The sequence below is a fragment of the Xenopus tropicalis genome, chromosome 3 (genome assembly GCF_000004195.4).
Source record: "Xenopus tropicalis strain Nigerian chromosome 3, UCB_Xtro_10.0, whole genome shotgun sequence".
Lineage (NCBI taxonomy): Eukaryota > Metazoa > Chordata > Amphibia > Anura > Pipidae > Xenopus > Xenopus tropicalis.
This window is the reverse complement of record NC_030679.2, coordinates 96,691,212-96,716,183: the sequence shown is the minus strand read 5'-3', so window position 1 is coordinate 96,716,183 and position 24,972 is coordinate 96,691,212. Positions and strand designations below refer to the sequence as shown.

At 38.6% G+C, this 24,972-nt stretch overlaps 1 protein-coding gene and 1 long non-coding RNA gene across 4 annotated transcripts in view; one reads left to right on the top strand and one right to left on the bottom strand.

Moving 5' to 3' along the window:
• Nucleotides 1–24,972, bottom strand: part of otud7a (OTU deubiquitinase 7A) — a 137,958-nt gene that overhangs the window by 9,003 nt on the left and 103,983 nt on the right. For all 3 annotated transcript variants that reach the window (XM_012970864.3, XM_004917921.4, XM_004917925.4), the window contains 2 exons: nt 17,957–18,084; nt 16,901–17,050 (listed from right to left, as the gene is read on the bottom strand). In XM_012970864.3, the coding sequence (XP_012826318.2) occupies nt 16,901–17,050; nt 17,957–18,084 (278 nt within the window). The remainder of the gene's footprint in view (nt 1–16,900; nt 17,051–17,956; nt 18,085–24,972) is intronic.
• On the top strand, nt 16,929–18,263 carry LOC116409767. Its single transcript, XR_004222032.1, has 2 exons — nt 16,929–17,014; nt 17,869–18,263. It is a non-coding gene; the product is annotated as an uncharacterized LOC116409767 (long non-coding RNA).

The following is a 24,972-nucleotide window of genomic DNA, read 5'->3' as shown; positions in this document are numbered from 1 at the left end:
TAGTAATGACACTACATGATCAGACATTAGGAAATAAAATGCAGCATAAGCTCGAGACAGAGGAAGCTTTATTGAAGCACCTTCCACAATCACTGCCACACCCTTTCTTACACCAAAATGAATGGAGTGCAGTGTGAAACCCAGATGCATCAATAAAGAGTGTTTGATCTGTATATCCAAAGGCATTTTATCTTGTATGTGACTCGTATGTCAAAGGCAAATTCATTTTTATATTAATTAAAAATGCAAATAAAACCTGACTGGTTTAGTTCCGTGAATGCACTGTTTCTTAGGGTGTAACGCCTACTAGCTAATCTGGCAAAGCTCCTACCCCATGCATGGCACTAGCTACTGCTACTTCTAAATACATATATATATACAGATCTACAGTTCCATAACACTGTGCTCCGCTTGTTCTAATTGTGGCTCTTTCAGTAAAGGGAACAGTGTTGGACTTGGTCAGTGGGACAGCTGGAAAAATCCTGGTAGGCCCAAGCCTTCATGTGCCCTGCTGACCCAGGCCTTGCTCTCCTACCCAGACCTTCCCCTCTTTTCTGGCCAGGCCTGATCACAGTGCCAAATTAAGTATATGTATAACATTATGAATTAAGTACACACCACTGCTGTTGCATGCACGTGCATCGGGGGGGGGGGGGGGGGTGTAAGCTTGGCCACTGGTAGAAGAGCCCTTAAGTTTGCATGAAGGGCCCTTAAAGTTGCACTCCCAGTGGGCCCCAGACACCCCAGTCCAGCCCAGCCCAGAGAGGAAATGTGTGAAAAAACCCACTAGAGGGCGAGTCAGGATCTGGGAACGACAGGGCTAGGAAGGACTCACTTTTTCCCCTCCCTCCTCACCATCTAATTGTGTAGCCAGTGCATGGGAATGTGCATAAGGTCGCCCATTCTGGAACATAAACAAGATTTTGGCATGATGCCTATATTGCCTGAATAACAGTGTCCACAAAATGGTGCCTGCCTGCTTGCTGTGATTGTGAATTCCAAGACTGAAGCAAAACAAGATTTATATTATTTATATAGTATAAGTAGAGTTTATTGTGCTTGACAAACAGAATTTGGAATTATTTCTTAGGATGACAGGTCCCCTTTAAGCTTTAGTTCTCCTTTATCTGACCAACAAAACAGTGGTACTGACTGGATACAATACTTGTCATACAGTATACAGTTAAACGTCTATGTGGCAGGCATGGGCCATAATATAACCTTGAAGGGCCATATCCAGTTTATGCGCCTCCAGTTGGGCAGCCCTGTTATTTGCACGTGGAAAGCAATGTAATAAATAGTCTAAAGTTTCCCAGCATCTAGTAAGCCACAGCAACCAATCGGAGTTGTGTTTTCATGACGTCCTAGAGGCTGATTGATTGCTATGCGTTATTAGACAAGTGGCAAACTTTATACCATATTTTTACATTATAGCAAAAAAAAAAAAAAGTGGAGCCAATAAAAGGGCAACCATATGGGGGTTTTAACCTTGAAAGCAAGTAAGTTGCAGGTAAAACTTAGTCCCTTTGCTAAATGAATATTGAAGCAGTAGAATTCTTAATGAATCACATAAGTCAGTGTAGGACTGGCCAGAGGGATGACTTTGACGCAGTTGGCCAGCTTGAAGTATATTGCAATATATGGACAAACAATCCCTGTTTTGCTTAAACGGGAGGACATTTCTTAGTAGCTTAATGCACAGAATTTCTTAATGTCCTATATATATAAATAAAGGGTGAGTGCAGAGGATTTCTTGTTGTTGTTTATATGTATTTTGTGGTCACAACCTCATTGCACCCCCGCCTAATGGTTTAAACTTTAGTGGTTAAGCACAACTTTCCCTTTTTTTGCTATAGTTTATACAGGAGCAGTGGCCAGCTCCATGTAGTAGCTCCCACCCTTCCCAGCTGCAGTCAGGTGATCCCAGTGGAGCCAATAAAAGGGCAACCATATGGGAGTTTTAACCTTGAAAGCAAGAAAGTAGCAGGTAAAACTTAGTCCCTTTGCTAAATGTATATTGAAGCAGTAGAATTCTTAATGAATCGCATAAGTCAGTGTAGGAACTGGTCAGAAGGGATGACTTTGACGCAGTTGGCCAGCTTGAAGTATATTGCAATATATGGACAAACAATCCCAGTTTTGCTTAAAGGGGAGGGCATTTCTTAGTAGCTTAATTCACAGAATGTCTTAATGTCCTATATATATTGATAATGGGTGAGTGCAGAGGATCTCTTGTTGTTGTTTATATATTTTTACATTACGCCAATAAACATTACAGCATTGGGAGGATGTGAATGTGTATATACAATTTGTTACCCATTAGCCCATAATATTTACATACTGTGTGCTGCCTAATTCTTAATTATATACCTAGTATTCTTGTATAAATATACAAACCATTAAATATTAACACTGCAGAGCTAATGAAATCTGAGAGATGAGAATAAGGAACCTGTACAATTTGTGCTATGCCAAAAGGGCATTTTAGCAGTATGGCTCTGCTGTGCTATGAATGAAACGGGAGCCTCTCAGAAACAGGTGCTGCACCAGCATGACAGAAAGAGCTGACCATCCGTATCCCCAGGGCTGGTATGCAAGGAAGGAATAACATGTTGTCGCTGTCAGTGTGTGCTTGCTGTAGTCACACTGTCAACTGAAACTATGCCTCAGGCATAGAGGCGGGGCAGAGAGTTACTTAAACTTTCCATTCAGCATTCACATTCCCCTACCTTCTCACCATCTAATTGTGTAGCCAGTGCATGGGCATGGGCATCAGGTCCCCGATTCTGGCACATACACAAGTTTTGGGATGATACAAAGCTTGCCTTAATAACAGTGCCCACAAAATGGCAGCTGCCTGCTGGCTGTGATTGTATATTTCCAAAACTGAAGGAAACAAGATTTATATCATTTATATAGTATGTGAAGTTAATTTTGCTTAACAAACACAATAGAAAAGAAACTGGAATTATTTCTTAGGGTGACAGGTCCCCTTTAACGAGATTGTCAAATGCCAAAATATAGGGATTAGACAAGACTAATTAAGCACTGGAGAAATTGTAAATATGCTAGTTTTTCAGATATATAGTACCTACTTTACCATAATGTTATTATTAGGGATTGCATATGTGGCCAGAGACCCACTTCTCAACCCAACATCTCAACTAAAGCCTCCTAGGCTGCCAGTTTTGTTACAAGGCAACACTGCCTTTAATTCAGTGGCCAGTTCCTGATTTGCAGCAGAGATCAGTTTCTCCAGAATTCTGCACAGACCATAAAGGTCTTTCATATTAATTTCATCTAATCCAGCACCATTTATGTAAGTGTTTCTGCTTATAACAACTTGAGGGGGTGATTTATCAACGGTTGAGTTTTTTATTATTCAAGTTTTTTAGCGCTAAAACTCACAAAATTCGAATTATAGTTTAAAAACCTATTTTTCTGATATGTATTTCATGCAAAAAACCCAAACACTCGAATGTAAAACCTCGCCGCCTAAAAGCCTGCGAGTTTATATAGAAGTCAACGGAAGTTGTCCATATTTTCAATTCAAGATTTTTGAGTTTTTCGAGTTTATAAACTCACAAATTCAAAGTATTCATGTTTTTTTTTATTCAAACGCGTAATCCATATTAATAAATATGCAAGCATTCAAATGTTTGTGAAAGCGAGTTTATTCCAATTATAAAAACACTCTCAAATTCACAGACTGGGATTGATAAAGAAGCTCATAAGTGAAAAGTTCAACTCATTGTAGAGATACATTTGGTGGTCACAGCATTTTCACAGACACTTACTGTTAACCCTGTGTGTTGGCTAAAATTAGACTCAAAAGAGTCACATGCTTGAGGAGCGGGCCATACTAAAGCATTATTAGAACTACTAGTGGAAACACCTTTAACCTTTAATAAGTGAAAAAAGTATAGCCCTGCAGCTTGCATGGGAAAAAGTAATATTTGCTAATAATTCTACAAACACTGCAATATAAACAATATATAAGATGTATTTCTCCTATAAACAAATCCACCATAGTTACATACATAGTTGAAAAAAGACCAGAGTCCATCAAGTTCAACCCATCCAAGTAAACCCAGCACCCACAAACCTATACTTACCAATCTATACACTCACACACATAAACTATAAATACAACCACTAATACTAACTGTAGATATTAGTATCACAATAGCCTTGGATATTCTGCTTGTTCAAAAACTTATCCAGGCCCCTCTTAAAGGCATTAACAGAATCTGCCATTACCACATCACTAGGAAGGGCATTCCACAACCTCACTGCCCTCACCGTGAAAAACCACCTATGCTGCTTCAAATGGAAGCTTTTATGGGAAAGAAGAACACCCCCTATCTGCCTATAATCCCCTCTAATGTACTTGTACAGAGTAATCATGTCCCCTCGCAAGCGCCTCTTTTCCAGAGAAAACAACCCCAACCTCGACAGTCTAACCTCATAGTTTAAATCTTCCATCCCCTTTACCAGTTTAGTTGCACGTCTCTGCTCTTTCTCCAGCTCATTAATATCCTTCTTAAGGCCTGGAGCCCAAAACTGCACTGCATACTCAAGGTGAGGCCTTACCAGGGACCTATAAAGGGGCAAAATTATGTTTTCATCCCTTGAGTCAATGCCCTTTTTTAAGACAGCATTTTATTTGCTTTAGTAGCCCCAGAATGACACTGCCTGGAATTAGACAACTTGTTATCTACAAAAACCCCTTTTAGGATACCCCCAACAATCTACAATCTACCATTCAGGAGATAGTTCGCGTTTATATTATTTCTATAACTTTGCACTTGTCAACATTGAACCTCATTTTCCAGCTTGCTGTCCAGATTTCTCTGCAAAGCAGTAACATGGAACTTATAGTTTTGCACAATTTAGTGTCATCAGCAAAAATAGAAACAGTACTGTCTATGCCCACCTCCAGGTCATTAATAAAGTTAAAAAGCAAAGGACCAAGGACTGACCCCTGCGGTACTCCACTAACCACACTGGTCCAATTAGAAAATGTTCCATTTACCACCACTCTTTGTAATCTATCCTTCAGCCAGTTCTCTATCCAATTACAAATATTATGTTCTAGGCCAATATTCCTCAATTTGATCATTAACCTTCTGTGAGGTACTGTATCAAACGCTTTAGCAAAGTCCAAGTAGATGACATCAACTGCCATTCCAGCATCAAGGTTCCTGCTCACCTCCTCATAAAAGGCGACTAAATTAGTCTGGCAAGATCTGTTACGCATAAAACCATGCTGGCACAAACTTATAATATTGTGAACTGCAATGTATTCAAGTTCCCTATCCCTCATTACCCCTTCCAAGCCAAAGGTTTCCTACTACTGATGTCAGACTAACAGGCCTATAGTTTTCAGGCTGAGAGCGGGATCCCTTTTTAAATAACGCTACCACATTAGCAATTCGCCAGTCTCTCGGCACCATGCCAGACCTCAACGAATCCTGAAAAATTATGTGAAGAGGCATGGCAATCACAGCGCTCAGCTCATTTAATACCCTGGGATGAATCCCATCCAGTCCTAGACCAACATGAAAGCCTCAAGGCTAACAAGTCAACCTGTACCATCAGAAATAAATACGCGTATTTCCAAAAGAAACTAGAAAGAAATCAGCCATCATTTGCAGGAAACATACAATAAATCTGAAAGTATACTTTTACACAGTGCATGTTAGACCAGACAACACAACTGTATCAGCATATCTTCTCAAGCCTTTAGTAATGCAGAACTGATAACATTATATTGCCTGAAAATGAACAGACCTTGCTAGTTAAACTGCACCGTAGGTAAATCCTGGTAATAAAAACGAGAGAAATATTTCATATTGTGCTACTGTTGCAATCTAGCATACAGCACCCACATAGGTGCACATTTTGAGTCATTTGTAAGAGCTACACATCTAAATAAGGGAGCATGAAAGCAAATCAGTAAATAATAAATGGAGTAGTTGACAAAATCACCTTTCCAAGTGTGTGAGTGGTCATGACTGACAAGTGCCACCAAATCCTAACTGGATTGTCGGTTTGCAGCGAGAGCCCTGTGCTCTTGGCCTAACCTTTATCATAAATGAAAGAGCTGCTTTCAGCTAAGCACTAGCCAAGAGCAACGTTCTCTGCTCAATCCTTGCATCCTTGATTAGCTTTGATTTAGAAACGAGTATGGGCACATGATTGCATTTGATTTAATCAGCGCCTCACAAAAAGCTTTGTAGCCTTATCGAAGGTAAATTCAGTTTTAGTTTTATATATATATATATATATATATATATATATATATATATTTATAGATACAGATAGCCAATAAGCAGCACACCATCAGCATAGGATGATACCTGGGTGCCAGTGCAAAATTGTAATAGGCATATCAATAGAGAGTGACGGCACACACAGGAGTTTCCACACAAAGGTATCACCAGACCCCAAGGTGGGAAACTGTCCTGCCCGCAACCCCTGTGAAAGTGCGTTCAAAAGGAGGATATGTTCCCACCCAGTATCCCGTGCCTGCGAGTGCGATGACCAAGGTTTCCCCAGTGTGTTGCTAGGCAACCCACCCAGAGGTGACGAGCATATATTTATAGATATATATCTATGGGAACTGTAGATTAATAACATATATACAAAAATTGTATAAATCAAGATATCCATGGTTAATAGAACCTGTAGTGACCAGCTTTGGCTTTGGCGAAAACTAGTACAACCCCGCCTTTACATTCCTGTTGAACACTTGGGGCATATTTAATAACACTGGAGGGAAACATCACTGCTAATGTTGAGCAGCAACCAATCAGATGTTTGCTTTTGGTTTTCTAACTTGTAGGTGACCGTTCAAATCTAATTGCTGATTAGTTGCTAGGGGCAGCATCACCAGTGAAGTTTGTCTCCAATGTTAATAAATACTTCCCCTAGTATATTGTAGGGTCAGTACCAACAACAAAAGTAGAATGCACCAAGTGCACATACAGAGCACACATTCTCCATTTCCTCCCAAAAACTGGCGTTATTCTAGAATTGTGTTCAGTTAAATCTCTTATGGGCAGGACCTTCCATTTGTCTGTACATGACTTGTTTTCAAAACCCTTATGTACAGTGTTAAGGAATATGTTGGTTCTCTATAAATAATTTCTGGACACCATAGACCGGGGACTCCTGGGCCACAGTCATAAAAATGTTATTATCACAGGCTGCACAGAGCTATGAACTGGCAGCCACTCAACTCCATCTGCAATTAAAGAGCAGATAAACACAAACTGCAAAATACATTATGGTGAGCTGATAACTTATAAATTCAGGAATACATCTAATACATACATGTTGCAGGGCTGAACTGATTGCATTTAGATTAAACTACAATTTACAGTTTAGCCTTGCTAGTTGGATTTTCTAAATGTGTCCCTGAATTTTCAAGTGAACTGCTCACCCTAATATACATCAGGACTTTTGACACAACAAAGATTATTGCAGTTTGTGAAAGGTAATTACAGGCAAGTCAGATGACTGTAATCTGACAAACCTGTATTCTCTTTCAAGAATTTTCATCTTCTTATCATGTTATTCTTAGGTGCTAATAATTCTATATTATCAAAAGAAATTACAGCCATAAACCTTCCACATACAAGTATTCCTTATTGTTCTATACCCAAAGAAATAAAGCAAAGAAACGGGTTAGTATCAGCTGGGTCTACTACAAAAATGATTTCTTATATTTTTCAGTTTATGAATGCATTAGATTCATCTGCATCAGGAACTTTTACCCTCTACCTTTTGTTCCATTTATTGTCATATTTAGGTGGTAAACAATTATAGACAACCACACTTGTCTGTCAAAATGCTGCATAATAAAATCAGATTTCTGCGTTACATAAATGGGTTAAATTAAGAAATCAAGATGTAATACAAGTGTTGACTTTCAGCTTTGATTCAAGCGGTTTAACAAAAATACAGTATGTGCCATTTAAGAATTACAGACATTTTTATACATATTCCCTCTGTTTTAAGGGGCTCAAAAGTAATCAGATAACTTGACATAATCATAAATATAATGCACATTTTTACTTCTTTGAAAATCCTTTGCAGTCAATGACTACTTGAAGTATGGAACCCATGGACATGACCAAACACTGTTTGTCTTTCTGCCTTCAGTTTTGTATTTAATAGGAATAAGTCGGGTGACTGAAGATAATAGACTATTGGTGCTGCTGAGCTCACCAGTGGGTTCCTTATTTTTAAGAATCTACCGAATTGCTATTTGGACACTCATAAACTTTCTGCCATCTCTCTGATGGACTTGTTTTCTCAGTCTAATGATGGCCTGCTTTACTTGCACTTATCAGCAGGCTGACAATCCGCCCTTAGTACCTTATATTAAGATCTCAGCAACAGCTTTCAAATACAAATTCCAGCCTTAGCATTAACTCCAGACTTTTTACCTGCTTAATAGTTAAATAGCACCAGTGCAATTACACATAAAAGGTCTTGTATGCCACTTTCAAGGAAAATATATAATGTGAGATATAAACCCTTCATTAAACTGTCCCACTGTTCACCCTACTTCTCTAAAGAAGTATAAATGGGATTCCTATTGGAGGGCTATTTTGCATCTTAATGTGGCTGCTGTCGGTAGAAAGATGGGGAAATATTTGATTGAGCAATACCCCAATGTTGCTGAACTAACTACAGCTCCCAGAATGTTTTAACCCTTGACAGCATGCATACAAACTAGCAAGAATTTAAGTGTGGCTAAAGTGTACCAAACCTAAACCTTACAACAGTGCCTATGATAGACCAAACACAGTCTCATAAATGTATGAATCCTAATGTTGATATAGATTATCTTTAAAGCATCAAACATTTTCCATATTTTATCTTATGGTTTTAAAAATGCTGCCATGGAAACATCTGCAGAACCTTTTTCTTTTTTATGATGCCAGAACTTACATTAATTAACAGCAGGCATCAGTAACAACATATTCTAGGTCATATGATACAAGAGGTGTGGGCTGCAATGATGCCCAGGAGCTTAGAAGTCAAGCCAATCTGGCCTCAGAATATGTGTGGACTGAAAGTGCCTTCTGGGCCATGGGCCAGAGTATGACTCTTCTTTGGCTCTGCATCAGCCAACCTTTCTTATTTAGGCACCTTCTGAGGGTTGGCTTACACTGATGAAGAAAAAGGGGCAAAGAAAATGGGAGAGTACAGGCCATTCTGATATGGTACAGAGCAGATACTGTAGGTAGTTACACTGGTACATATTATGAGGGCCATGACATAGTTGTGATTTTCTTGTTTCTATGACAGATAATTCTGGCATTGTGACCTTGTCCCCAAGTAGTTACCTTCATTCTCTTTGTTCCATACCTTCAGAGTTTAAATACAACTATAATGTAATGGGAAGTGACTGCGTTAGTGAAAACTTAAATATCAACTAGACTTAAATATTTGCTAGATGTATAAAAAAGGAAAGGAAATAATGACTGTGGTGCTCTCGTAATTTTATGCTTTTAGACAGATTTCAACTCTCTCTGTAAACAACAAGGACTATTCCCCAAAGCCTTTTTCAAGCCTGTCACCAACAGCCTCCTACATGGGGAAGGGAACGATGATTTCTCCTCTAATCTTTTGCATATTCAAATAAAAACACAAGTCCTAGCAGATATGTGATTACCCTAATCAGCGAGATGCAGCTGTCTGCCGGCATGTACATCTTGTACAATTAGCTAGGAAAGGAATACACAGAGAAATAATACCTGTACGGAAATCCTTAACCACAGTTTGGGGGTGTGCAAAGCGAGCGTAAACCGGTTACATTTAGTTCCAATGGCAGCAAGTGTCTTTTCTCTAATTAATGTGCTGTTTTGCTATACATGTAGCTCAGGCTTTGACTACAAACAACATTTATGCACTTTGGTAGTGGCAATACTATACATGTACCACAATCATAAGCAGATTTTCAAAAATGCTAGGGGAGGCTAAGCCAAACTGTTTCTGCACTGCTCTGGAACCTTTAACATTGGGGGAAATCTTATTGCATTCCTGCAAGCTTCGGTTCTCTTGTAATCAGCTGTGCTCTGATTTGATCTTTTATCTTGTGGCTTCTTAGAGCACAGCTCTCTTGACAGACAGTAAAACTGACCAATCAAGGCACAGATGTGGGCAGGGCTGGGGAGATATAACAAATTGAAGGCACTGCAAAAATGAAGACTGATAAGAAGGATCTGCAGGCTGTAAACTTTACCTAAGAACCTCACCAACTCTGAAATTTTGCAGCACATTTCATCCCACTCCCACAGGTACTCTACTGTATAATCATCCCACTCCCACAGGTACTCTACTGTATCATCACCCCACTCCCACAGGTACTCTACTGTATCATCATCCCACTCCCACAGGTACTCTACTGTATCATCATCCCACTCCCCCAGGTACTCTACTGTATCATCATCCCACTCCCACAGGTAATATACTGTATCATCACCCCACTCCCACAGGTACTCTACTGTATCATCACCCCACTCCCACAGGTACTCTACTGTATCATCATCCCACTCCCACAGGTACTCTACTGTATCATCATCCCACTCCCACAGGTACTCTACTGTATCATCACCCCACTCCCACAGGTACTCTACTGTATCATCACCCCACTCCCACAGGTACTCTACTGTATCATCATCCCACTCCCACAGGTACTCTACTGTATCATCATCCCACTCCCACAGGTACTCTACTGTATCATCACCCCACTCCCACAGGTACTCTACTGTATCATCACCCCACTCCCACAGGTACTCTACTGTATCATCACCCCACTCCCACAGGTACTCTACTGTATCATCATCCCACTCCCACAGGTACTCTACTGTATCATCATCCCACTCCCCCAGGTACTCTACTGTATCATCATCCCACTCCCCCAGGTACTCTACTGTATCATCATCCCACTCCCCCAGGTACTCTACTGTATCATCATCCCACTCCCCCAGGTACTCTACTGTATCATCATCCCACTCCCCCAGGTACTCTACTGTATCATCATCCCACTCCCCCAGGTACTCTACTGTATCATCATCCCACTCCCCCAGGTACTCTACTGTATCATCATCCCACTCCCCCAGGTACTCTACTGTATCATCATCCCACTCCCCCAGGTACTCTACTGTATCATCATCCCACTCCCCCAGGTACTCTACTGTATCATCATCCCACTCCCACAGGTACTCTACTCTATCATCATCCCACTCCCCCAGGTACTCTACTGTATCATCATCCCACTCCCACAGGTACTCTACTGTATCATCATCCCACTCCCACAGGTACTCTACTGTATCATCATCCCACTCCCACAGGTACTCTACTGTATCATCATCCCACTCCCACAGGTACTCTACTGTATCATCATCCCACTCCCACAGGCACTATACTGTATCATCATCCCACTCCCACAGGTATTATACTGTATCATCACCCCACTCCCACAGGTATTATACTGTATCATCATCCCACTCCCACAGATATTATACTGTATCATCTCGCCACTCCCGCAGGTACTCTACTGTATCATCATCCCACTCCCACAGGTATTATACTGTATCATCACCCCACTCCCACAGGTATTATACTGTATCATCACGCCACTCCCACAGGTATTATACTGTATCATCATCCCACTCCCACAGATATTATACTGTATCATCACGCCACTCCCACAGGTACTATACTGTATCATTACCCCACTCCCACAGGTACTATACTGTATCATCATCCCACTCCCACAGGTATTATACTGTATCATCACCCCACTCCCACAGGTACTTATACTGTATCATCATCCCACTCCCACAGGTATCATACTGTATCATCACCCCACTCTCACAGGCACTATACTGTATCATCATCCCACTCCCACAGGTACTTATACTGTATCATCATCCCACTCCCACAGGTACTTATACTGTATCAATTAGGGTTTTGCTAACTGTACCCACTGAAAAGTCTTTTACTGTACATTTAAGGTGTTGAGAGAGATGGAGCGTGAAATGTATAAAAAGAAAAAGATGGTTTCCCTGGCACAAAGGTGCTGTACATTTACACTGCAAGCCTGGCGTATTAATTGGGGCCACTTCCAAGCAAAGTATATGCTTTTTTCTTAATGTGTACTTTTTTGAGTTCAGTCACATTTATGATCTGTCAGCTGACATATTTTCAAACAGCGACATGTTGAAACCTTTGAAAAAGTTTGCAGATTAAAACTACATAGCAGCTAATAACTTATTTACAGGCAAGACGCTTGTTTCAAAGTCTATCACTTGTACATGCTGCAGATAAAAGCCCAAAGACCAAATAGTGATGTGCCTTCAATATGTTTTCAGTGCGTTTCTTAGGGGCATATTCACAAAGGTGTGTAAAATGCTGTATGCCAATGTTGGTGTAAAATAAATACAGTAACAAATGGTGTTGTCCTGAGTGATGTTATAAGCACCATGCATTGCGATCAAGGAATTAAATGGCAGCTACCTGGCATATTTATAAAGCTGTCTAAATTATTTATACCAGGCTAATGCAGAAAATAATACCACTATTTTGCACCACTTCAAGCCTAGTGGAAACCATTAGATATATGTGGTGGCTCTAAATGACAATTTTGTGGCACTATGGGGCAGATTTACTAAAACTCCATCATTTCTCAATTAGTTTTTTTTTGCCAAATTTGACTAAATTAATTTTCCCTAATATTTACTAAAAAAGACGCTGTGAGAAAAGTTGTAAAAAACTCGTCTTTTTCGAATTGATGCCACGAAAATCCCGGCTTTATGGAATTGTTGCTACGACAATTCAAAAAAGTCGAAATCTCAAAAGTTTTGAGACAAAAGAAAGAACTTCATGGAAAGGTAAGGGACCTCTGTCATTGACTTCTGCAACTTTTTCTAAAAAAAAACCTGTAATAATAAAACAGTACATTGATATATATATATATAAGATATAATTAATCCTTATTGAAAACAAAACAATCCTATGGGGTTTATTTAATTTTTTAATGATTTTTAAGTTGACTTAAGGTATGGTCATCCGAATTATGGAAAAACCTCTTATCCAGAACACCCCAGGTCCTAAGAATTCTGGATAACAGGTTCCATACCTGTATTTGAAATAAAAATATGTTTCACTATTACATTCTATGATATGTGAACTCTGCAAAAGCATTTGCACAGTCTGTCACCCCTTACTTTACTTAACAAAAGGAAGGATTGGGAAGTGTGTTTTTGTAAGTTCTGACATTAAGGTTTGACAAACAGACAGGCAGTTTCCATGGTGCGATTAGGGCTTTTCTGGCACAGCAGTGATTTTTACTGAAACCTTGCTTGTAATTAGGGCATTCCCAGAAGTGGAAAGCAGTAAATAAGTGAGGGAATATCAGAGCAGTTCTGTTTGTTAGAGGAATAAAAGGACATGGTAACAGATATCTCACTAGGCAGCACTGGTAATTGTAGATAATCTGCCATTCGTACAAACTGTGCACATAAATGTCATATTTAGGCCTGTTCCACTTACAGGGAAGACCTGTGGTAATTACTCAGTCAGTTTGCTTGTCCATTCTTTAGAATTTACAGGTTAGTCGTGGTGTTTATAACCAATTAAAGCCATAGACAGGCAGCACAGACAGCACTGCATGCCTTATTTCCATAGAATCTACCAATTGTTTGTGTGCTTCAAGACATGCTCTCTTCTGTCTTACTGGAAAATACAGCACAGCTTACAGGATCAGCCTGCCCTGCGAAATAAAGCCCAAAATACAGGATCAACCTTTCTAACCTAGAGTACACATATGTACATATAGAGTGCCAGTCATAAACTGCGCCAGGAGTAGAACTAGACACATGAAGGATCGACAGTAAAGGTGGCATGTGAAAGCTGCCAACTTAATTCTTTCAAACCGAGTCAGCAGCTTACTGGACCATATATGGTGCCATCTGAGAGACCTGCCCAATCAATATCATATTGCTATAGGCTGGTGCTATTTGTCATCGGTGCAAAGATGGCCATACATTAACATATCATAATGTTTGGCAAAAATGGGCTAATGACCTGGCCAATTTTTGGGCAGATATGGGTTGGGCAGGCCTGTTGGAGGGCCCCATTTACCCTCAAATAAGCTGCCAACTCAGTCTGCATTGGCTGAATCAGTAGTTTAAATCTGCCTGTGTATTGCCACTTTTAGAAAGCAGACTGTTAGTGAAATGTAATTGAGAATGAATGATAATGTCAGGGGCAATGTACTGGAAAAAAATACCAAGGCAATCTTACAAACTGATATTCACATTTGAATATTTTATAATACATGTCCTAACAGGATGGCCTGGGGCTCTGCTACTGCCAGATCTTCCCAGCCTTCTGTAGGGACTGAAGTACCCTAACATCATAAAATAATAACTACAGCATGTAGTAACTGCTCATCATCAGATTACTGCACAGCATCCCTCACTGGCTTCATTCTAGTCCCCAACTTTGCCTGAGACAAATGCGTGCATAACACATGGCATTGCTACATCTCATGCATATTAACAGCTCTGCCTGCAAGGCAATGGAACACTGCACGTCAATGTGTGAAAATCATACAATATAGCAAGAGCAGTGGCCTTCATTTTGTTCATTTCATGCTAGCACAACATTTCTATGGGGCCATGGTTTCCTATAGAACTCTACTATTCCAGCATGAGCTCATATACATCCAGGGAGTGTACACACACACTCAGATTAAAACAGGCAATAACAAAATACTGATGGAAAGGAAGATTTTATTTTTTAAATTTCCTCCATCCATATCCTTTAAATGCTCGTATGCTGCCAGAATGTAAAGTATTTTCCAGGCTTTGAGCGATGAGTTAAGCTACAGACATTAATGGTTCTTCCGTTTCGCGGATCGTTAAGAAGGAGAACATTTCAAGTGCTCTCATTTGTTAAAGGAAGAAAGGACAGTGCTTAATTTTAATTCTGTTCGTCCATTTAAAATAATTTCTTTTCTCTTCAGATTCACATTTTTCTTTTTCTCCTACATTGCAGTCAGTTGTAGGATACGGAGAAGAAATTATACACTGCATGGCGCAAAGTTGTACATAGCCTTTTGGTGCTTTTTCCAGATGAGAGAAATCTGCCTCTATTCACATAAATAACTGTCCTATTCAGTTTGTAAAGCAGGACACTAAACTTGTCCCTTAAATTAAATGCTGCCTGCAACAGGCAGAGGGGTTGGGGGAGGCATATAGATGTTCCCCTCTTTTGTACACTAACATTTCTAGGTGCAAGTAAGGTAGCATTGGTGCTCTGCTCTGCCTGTTGACTTTGCTCTATGCACAGAGTACAATATTTTTGATTCAGTCTCGCAGAGAGCAGCATTTGCGTCGCAGAGAGCAGCATTTCCCGAGCAGCAAGTGCTTGGTTCTGTTCAGTTGTGCTTAACATACATGTTCTTAGTAGGGGCCAGCAGGGGCAACAATACTGGAGCAGTCTATACAGGGCCCTTTAAAGCAGCAGTTGTATGTAGAAAACGAGTAAAAAGACATCCAATTAATTACTTCAGGAAAGGGAGTGAGGCTAAAGAATACTTATTGTGTTTAGTCAGAAATAAACGGAAATAAACGGAGGCTACCCAAGCTGAGGCCACCAGTTATTTTTTTTTTAGTACTACCAATCATCCACTGGCAAGTGAAGGCTATCAGGGATTGTTACTAGGTAGTTTAATAGCAACTACTTTAATAAAGGTATCCCACACAGGTTTTTGTACCAGTCCTAACACCATTAAGGAGAGCCTGGTTTACATGAGCTAACATGTTGATTAAATGCAACAAGAAGTCACCTGAAATATAACTGCCTTCTATAGAGCAAGATAGACCCCCATCTTCTAAGTGGCTGTCAACTGTATAAGCAAGTCAGAATAAATCAAGCATATACATTGTAGGCACATAAGTCACATTTTTATGAGTCACAGATCAAGAGCAACCAATCAAAATAAGCATGACTGATGCATTACCATGACTAATATGCAAGCCTGCCCCATGCCTGTCGTACTGCAGAATGAAATCGAGTGACAGTACCAATACAGATAACAGATAGAAGCCTATAACTCAGTGGGCAATTCTGAGCAATTCAAAAGAAGAAACTGAAGTCCAGTTTTAAATCTATAATTTGTTTAAACATAGAAACCTATCTCCAATAGCTGAAAACAATGTAATTTGCTAGAGCAGCCTTGTTGTTTAAGTAAATGCCTCCCAAGTTTAGCTGGTGTCATCATACAAGTACGTAGCACTTGCAATAAAATATGTATGTCTTACCCTTAAAATTCTTATTCTACAAATGTTTGTAACACAGATGCCTATTAACTCAACTAGCATGTTTTAATTCAAATTACCAGACGTATGGGGTGATTTATCAATGTTCGAGTCTGATTTTTTTTTCATGATTCAAGTTTTTTTAGCGCTAAAACTAGAAAACTTCTCATTGTGGTTCAGAAACTCAAATGTCTGCTATTTATTAAGGGAAAATAATAATAATTAAGGGAAAAAAAATCTGAAAACTCGAATATGCATAAGTCCAGTTATGTTGATAACTGTTTTTTTTTTTTTTTTTTAAATAATGAGATTATCATATGAAATAAATGTAGAAATGTTGCAGCAGTTAAAAAATTTCAGAAAAAGAAAAAAGGTTTTGTGGCAATGTGATACCATTTATTAACTGATATATGTAATTATACAAGCTTTCAAGAAAAGACAGAAAAATGTCATATTTTATCTCTTAATCAGGCACCATCATGAAAATGTCTGATGAAGAAAAACGTTGCTTGAACCTACATGTACGTGGCTCAACACTGTGCCTACCCTACCTTGCTCTCGTTGTTGATCTTTCTGCTCCATGGACACAAGTGCTGAGAAATGGGCTTGATCGTAGGCCAAGACCAGGGGTGAGCAGTGACACCTATTTGGTGGGACTTCAAGAGGTAAATAAATTCCGCCAAAAGGGATAGGTGCAAATGCTGCAAAAGAGTAAGAAGAATATATTTTATACAAGGAATGATTTGGTATTATTCCTTCTAAAAGTTATGGTCAGCACTGCACAGTATATTGAAAAAATAGGTAAAGGTGCACACAAAAGTTGCAAGATTGTGGCCTATTACAAGATGCAATTTTATATATACAGAGAAAGCATTTGGCTATTTTCAAAGATCTGCAGGATAATTTTCCTGTTGTGCCATACTAACATATTTTCCTTTGAGAAAACCATTTCTCACTTTCCTCTTCTATTGCTGTTGACATTTTCAAATGTAAATCCATTTTTTTTTTTGCTTTTTATTTGCTTTCGTCTCTCCTCTGGAAGGCACTGCATAATTAGGCTAGTCTGTGGAGGAGGAAATGCTTTAAACCACATTAAAACTCAAAAGCAGCCATTTAGATGTGTCATGTAGCAAGTCAAACACAGTTTGTAGAACCAGCACATGTGCTAAACTCCTACTTCTGTAGTCCAGTGAGGAGAATTAAAGCAATTTAGTAGTGATACATGTTTCTTTTGTTATCTGACATCTCCATTCTTTTTACTTCACGGAAATGAAAGACGAATGTGCGAAAAACATGGCCTAAACTAAGTCTCATAATTGAAACTCAAAGTGGAAACACTGAAACATATAAGATCAGAGGAAAGGACAGCATGTGGCCTTGCTGAGGGGTAATTGTGTCAAAGAAAGCTGTTGAACTCTGCTGAAACATTTTCTAACACAATTCAGATTCGATTCAATTCTGTCTATTAACTATGATATAGAACATCATTTACTACATTTTTCTTTTCTTTCAAACGCAGGTCATGCACATTTGGTTCCCCTTGGCCCCTTAAAGGAGGACTACACTGATGACAAAGACTGTGTACTGAATAAAACAAGTGTGCTTACCTTCTCCCCCTGAGTCCCGGAGCATTGTATCTGCAACTACAACAATTGGTCTTCTCAAAATATGGGCCAGTACAAACACATGGAATTCCTCCAGACTCTCATACACTGGGTCTTCTGCATTGTCAACTCTGGAAGACAAAAGGAGTTTCCTTATTTATTTAATTAATTAATTACAAACAATTCATACATCAAAATATATAAAAAACATCTTCAAAATGTTGACTGATTACCGTATTGTTGCAATTTGTGGTGTAGTTATATAAGCCAACAGTGCAACTAGAACATTAAACTGGATACCTATAAAATACCCATACTATATGGATGAATATTATTTGCCCAAATTCTGACAACAAAATTACATAGAGACAGGTAAAAATGTACACTAATGTCTAACAGCTATAATGGAGATGGTGGCAATGGACTAGTAACCTGGACAATCGATTGCTAATAGCTAACAGATACCAATAAATCACAGAGAGAGCAGAGGTTGCTAGATAACAGTAACAGCTTGTTTACTATCTATAAATACTGACAACATACACTGCAATAACTGTAACTTTGAACCTAGCTAGCCGGAATAACAAATCTTTAAATCAGCTTTTAAACTCTCATGGCCTCCTTAATACCTGGCAAGGAGCCTCAGGTATCATATTTTATTCAATCCTGTCCCAAAACACTACTTACCTCAAAAAACTTTATAAAGTCCCTTTTCCCCCCAACTGTGCTATTATTATAAACCCCCCAACAACCCATTTCCCAGCTGCAGTCCTATGTTACCTACTGGCCTAATTGAGGCCCTCAGTTTGCAATCTCTTACCATAAAACAATTATATATAATGTTTACCTGAAGCCTAGGAAAAAAGCAAATGTTTATGCTCTTTGGTCAAAAAAATATTAAAAAAAACAAAAGCACAAACATAATGTAAGGATATGTGGGGGTCTTAAAGACACTAGATCCTTATAGCTACACATTACTGTCCCTTTGACACTCTCTATAAATACCCAAGTCACTCTGAGCTGCATATTCAAAAAAGTCAAAAGATGATGCAGGGTGAAAGGCACATATACAAATAAGAGGGTTAATCAATGCACATTGCCTAGACCCTCGTTTTATTAGTGCAATGCACATTGCCTAGACCCTCATTTTATTAGTGCAAGTGTACTTTCAAAAAACATGGATTTTAAGTTTATAAAGACAACATTGCCACTGTACTATGTCAAGGTAAAAGCAAAATGCATTAAAAGCCAGATTACAGGGGCTTGGTAATACAGGTGCTTACATATTTCTGCACAACATTTTCCTACTAGCATGCAAGAAATAATGTGAACACTATCCTTCTGATGACAGAACTACTCAACAAATATATTTTGACAATGCAAATCTCAATTGGTTTAAAGGAAAAGTCACCAAACAGAATAATAATTGACTCTCCTTTGCTCAGGGGACATTTGTTTTGAGCTGCATGTGCTTGTACAGCTGCATAGGAAGTGTCTGAGTGCCGGCACGCAGCGAGCCAAAATCAGCTACAATTTGGCTGCGTCTTCTCACAAAGAACCTTTATATAAATCTCTGCCCGGAAGTACCCAAAGCGATTCAGAGTAATGCAAAGCCAGGAGCTGCCTGTTTGCAATGGACTATTCATCACAAGCCTTCATTAACATAGTATTTTCTTTCGTGTAAGAACTAGTTTATCCCAAAGCAACATTAAAAGAAAACAAAATAATCCATAAGAAATTATTTATCACAGAGGGAGTACTTATAATTTGAAGAAATTAAAAATATATTCTTGCCTAACATTAACTAAATGAATCTATGATAGTTGCTGCTTACTTTTTTCAACCAAAATGAAATGTATTCCAGTAAAAGGCTCAATAAAACCCATTATATTGTGAGGTGAAGCGTTACAATATCTAATGATAATCATGCTTGTTGCCAAATATCTCTGGACCAGCAGTCCCTCTGATACCTTGTAAAACACCTGCACACCTGTGTATTTTATTTAAAAAAAAAAAAGAAGCCAAAGTACTACAGAAGGTGATTATACAGTATTGTATGTGTGCTCCACTATTGTTTGTGTGCCCTGGTATCATAGCTTGTGTGTGTGCACACTGCTGAAGGGAATATTGATTTTGACTATATTTATTAGCTGCTAATGGTGCTTCCCACCTAATGATAAACATTGTGAGAATAGTATGCTAGGGTTTATACACATGCACATCTGTAACAAAGGATTTAAAGGTATTTCTAGATGCAGCAACATGGGTAATAACAAAGTATGGGTAATAACATAAAGGGTAACAATTATAATTGCACTACAAACACAACAATAAGAACTTACACACTCATATGTTACAAGTTATGTGTGCACATTAGCTTAGAATGATAGCATAAATGAGACTGCCACTCTCTCAGACAGACATCTGCATCCTTTGAATTACCAGCTGTAAGCTGACCTACAGTGTTATGTGCCTAGTATTTTCTTATAGCCATTGAATGATGCTGAGAGGGCAGATTCAAATTGTTTCAAAGATACCCAAATGGTCTTGCAAGAAAACCATGAAAACAAAGCCAGAAAGCAAACTTGGTAAGTTTAAGGGCAGCCTGTGGGGAATACAGCCTTTTGGTTACCATTGCCTTTAAAATGGAACTGCTACCCTCGTAAAAAGGGGTTTTATGCAAACACCTTATATTCTCCTTAGAGTTGCAAAAAGATAACTTAAAAAAACAAAAACAACCTTATTGCTTGAGACTAAAAACTTGAGAAAAGCTCATTCACTAAACTAGTGTAAGCTGTACTCAACTAGGACCCTCACTGCTCACTTCCATACCTTCGTAAGGCAGTATGCAAAATAACATGCAAATATAGTTCCTATGGAAAATACCCAAATATACATTATGAGAGGCAGACAAAATGGTAACTAGCTTGTACAAACGGCTCTAAAGTTGGACAGATTAGACACGGTTGAAGGGAAGAATTAACCATTGCTCACTATATGGATGCTTTCCATTTGAAACAGGTTGGAAGAGAGAAAATGAATTACAGTGGTTTTTACCAGCTCATTAATATCATTTTGGTATCTGGTATATTAAGGCAGTGGCAGTTTTGAAAGAATGGATTTTAGCAAATGGACGGAAGGATAATAGCAAAGCTAAAGGCAATGGATAACTAAAAGCAGCTCTAGAGGCCACCAATCAGCATGATTAATCTTTTGAGCCATGCTACAGTGTTAAGACTGAGATGAAATTTTGCAGATGGCTGGTTAAAAAAACACCAACATAATAATGCCCACTTAATGCTTTCTAGTCCCCATTTAGATTCTTGGCAATCAGAGAGAACAGGTTGGGAGCAAGTATCCCATGCTATGACACCATTATGATTTTTCAGCTTTCAGACCAGATAGGAAACTTGGCTTTGCTATTTAAAAAGCTGCTAAGGCTTCCAATCAACAAGGAAATGGATTTTAAAGTGCAAGAAAGAATAGACTCTCAAATATCTATAAGACATTTATCTTCTTCCTACAGACTGAATCTAATCACTCTGGCGCTTGATGGAACATCAGAAATACCTTAGAATGTTATTACTTACCGCATTGTCATTCACAAAGCATATAAATAAGGTCATGTTTCAAGTCAACATGGCTTGCACTACCAACTCTAATCCATTTGATCCAACATGAAAAGATTTTTTTTCATAAATATTAGATATTTACATAAATATTTACCATTAGTTTTTAGAGGTTTTTGGTTCAAATAATCATTACGGGCCTTTTTCAAATTAAAAAACGTTAACAGTATTGTAACAATTTGCCTGCTTATTCTCAAGCTCTATTAGGGACTGAAACAAGCATTTATACCCAACCTCACTATAATCTGCCTTCTGCCTGTTCTCCCTCCCTATCACCAAAAATATGACAGAATCCAATAAATTATTTGAATGTCTCTTGGTTATCAGTAATTTTATTCTGAGTTGTTCCAAGCTATTTCTTTCAAAATACTTAGCAGTTATGCTGCCAACACATATGCTGCAATGGCTAACAGTTCAATTAAATATGGCTCATTGTAATGCATTATGTATGGTAAACTTGAATTTACAGTTAGACATTTGTTACCAAGATCACAGCCTTAATAAATATGTATATATAAAATGAAAAGGCGGAAAGGCCGGTTACTTTGCTACAGTGTGGGAAATCTGCACTATGATATAGGTATAAAAACAAGCTTTGCACATGAGCATAGTAACAGAAACTCCCACATTTCACCAACAAGTTCAGGTATTTCAATATACACTCATTTTATTTTATTTTCCTTATTTACTTCCTATAGGTGACAATGGGGTGAGATAATCACTTTACATAAGTAGTTGTAGGATTTTCAAGTTTAAGGTGATTCTAACACTTCTAAATCAATGCACTGGGTTTTAAGGATGAATATCTCTGGAAAAGCCATCATTCCAAGGTATAAAATGACATAGTACATACCAGCTGTGCAGGCTCTGTCCCAGTGGATAGAATAACGTGTTTTTTTGCTCATTCTGCCTGAGGCTATGATAGCGGCCATGCAACTCCTGCAATACCCGAGGAAGGTTTGTAGTTCAGCAGTAACAGAAGACTCAGGGGTTTACGGGCTTTTATTAACAATGTCCTTACAGAAGCAAAATTCATTTGCTGATACGAACGTGTTTTTACCTGACTGTTCCTAACTCTGCAACTGAGTAACATACAGAGACTATTTATAGGAATCTTAAAGTAAATTCCTCTGATGCCTTTAACACTAACACTCATTTACTAAGGAATGTTGTATGCCCCAAATTTTGATCCCAAATGACAAGTGCCATATTTTACCTCTGAAACATTAAAGGAGAAGGAAAAGTAAATATCAGTGGGGGGTAACAAATGATTGTAATCACTTACCTTTTACCCCTGGCTGGTGCTTCTATTAGGAGAAAACCTCACCAGCCGTGGTATCTGCAGCGAGTGTTTCCTCTTCCTTCTGTCTTCTGAATCCCAGGCCGGCGCATGCGCAGTGGAGCTTTTTTGTTAAAGTTTGGCTTTTCACTCTACTGCACATGCGCAAGCGCACAAAGACAGAAGAAGGAAGAGAAGACACTCGCTCAAAGTTACCCTGGGCTGGTGCGGTTTTCTTCTCACAGGAGCACCAGCCCAGGAAAAAAGGTAAGCAATTAAAGTCACTGGGGGGGGGGGGGCACCTTCTTTCTTCTCCTTTAAGGGGCCCATTTACTAAGGTTTTCTGAGAAAACTGACAAAAATTACGCCAGGTTTAAGATGGTGAGAACAACAGTAAAGGAATTGAATAGTCAGTGACAGCCTGTCCTTGACTCACTTTCAAGGGAAAGTTAATCCCATCATTATTTTCTATCTCACACAGTTTCAAGAGGAAGTTAATCCCATTACTGATTTCTATTTCACCTAGTTTCAAGGGGAAGTTAATCCCATCATTGTTTTCTATTTCACTAATTTTCAAGGGAAAGTTAATTCCATTATTTTCTATTTCACACAGCTTCAAGGGGACATTAATCCCATCCTTGTTTCTATTTCACATATTTTTCAAGGGGAAATTAATCCCAGCATTGCTTTCTATTTCACCCAGTTTCAAGGGGAAGTTAATCCATTCATTGTTTTCTATTTCACCCAGTGAAACTTAAACACATTATAGTTTTCCAAGAATGGACACCAATGCTCCTAAAATGGCTACCGGAGCAATTCCTGTTTGGGAAAAATAAAGAGAATTCACAAAAATGAATGTCCATTTAAATTTCTCAAATTTGACTAATTTTTTGGCTCAAAAAACTCATGATTTTCAGACAATGATCTTTTTTTATTCAAAAACATAGTTAAGTTTATACGAGCTTCAAGACCAGAAAAAAATCTAGTTTTAGTAAATCTGCTCCTAACACCAAGTATCAGGTGTATTGTCTGTGCAGTTTTATGCTAGTGGGATTTCAGTCAAGTAAATGATAAGCTGCACAACCACATTTGGGCAATTTGCTACTGCAAAAAAACTGGAGGATAACCGAAAGAAATGTGATAAATGCTATTATCCTGATGCACTAATATCACAGAAATCAAAATCATAAAAAGTAGTCTAGATGGCTCATTTGGCTTGTGGCTCTACATAAATATAATAATAATAATGCCTGCTAACATTTGCCAAGTTAGTGTGACACAATTGTGTGAGACTTCCCTATATAAACCCCATACCTACTTAATGCAAGATGGAAAATGTATTATCAGTTAGCATTCTGGGTGATTATATGTGACTTAATGCAGAACATTGTTCTTTTTCATTTGATGAGTAGGGTTACTGCAGTGCTGTGTTTATTTCATTTGCAGTGCAGATTCATTTGCATTTTATTTGGATTCCTGCAGTGACACAAACACTTGCTCAACTAAATAGCTAATAAAAGGTGCCTCGCCAAAAGATTTTTCTGCACTACTATCAGATACCCCCTGCAGGGCTAATGGTGAGGCATTTGCAAATTAAAATCTGTGTGCTTGCCATATATTTTAATTAAACTGATGATGAACCCATAAATATGTACAGAAAAATAAACATTTCTTATACAGAAAAAATATCTAAGCTAGTACTAAGCAAACATAGCATGCATGATATTACTGACTAGCTAAATGGCAAAAGAAATGGTAACAAAAGGAGGTTTTGTTGCCAATCTTTTTGATGTGAAATTTTGGTCTTGAGGTGAAAAATAGAAAGAAAGTAAACCCTAAAAAACAATATGGCTGGTATTTATATAATGAACATACTGCACCAACCCACCCGCATCCCTGTTACAGTAATTATCCAAAGTTGTCCAAAGCAGCTCCACATATGAGATCTTTTTAGGCCATATTTGATTATCAGAAACACAGTACATGACCAGTGTGCTCCGGGTTGCAGTTGAGAAGCTATGCTTAGGGGGTTGTACGACCATTAAAACATTAGGCACAAGCGAGGTCACGTGTCACAGAAGCTGAGGCTACAGGGTTTTTATGCTGCCATA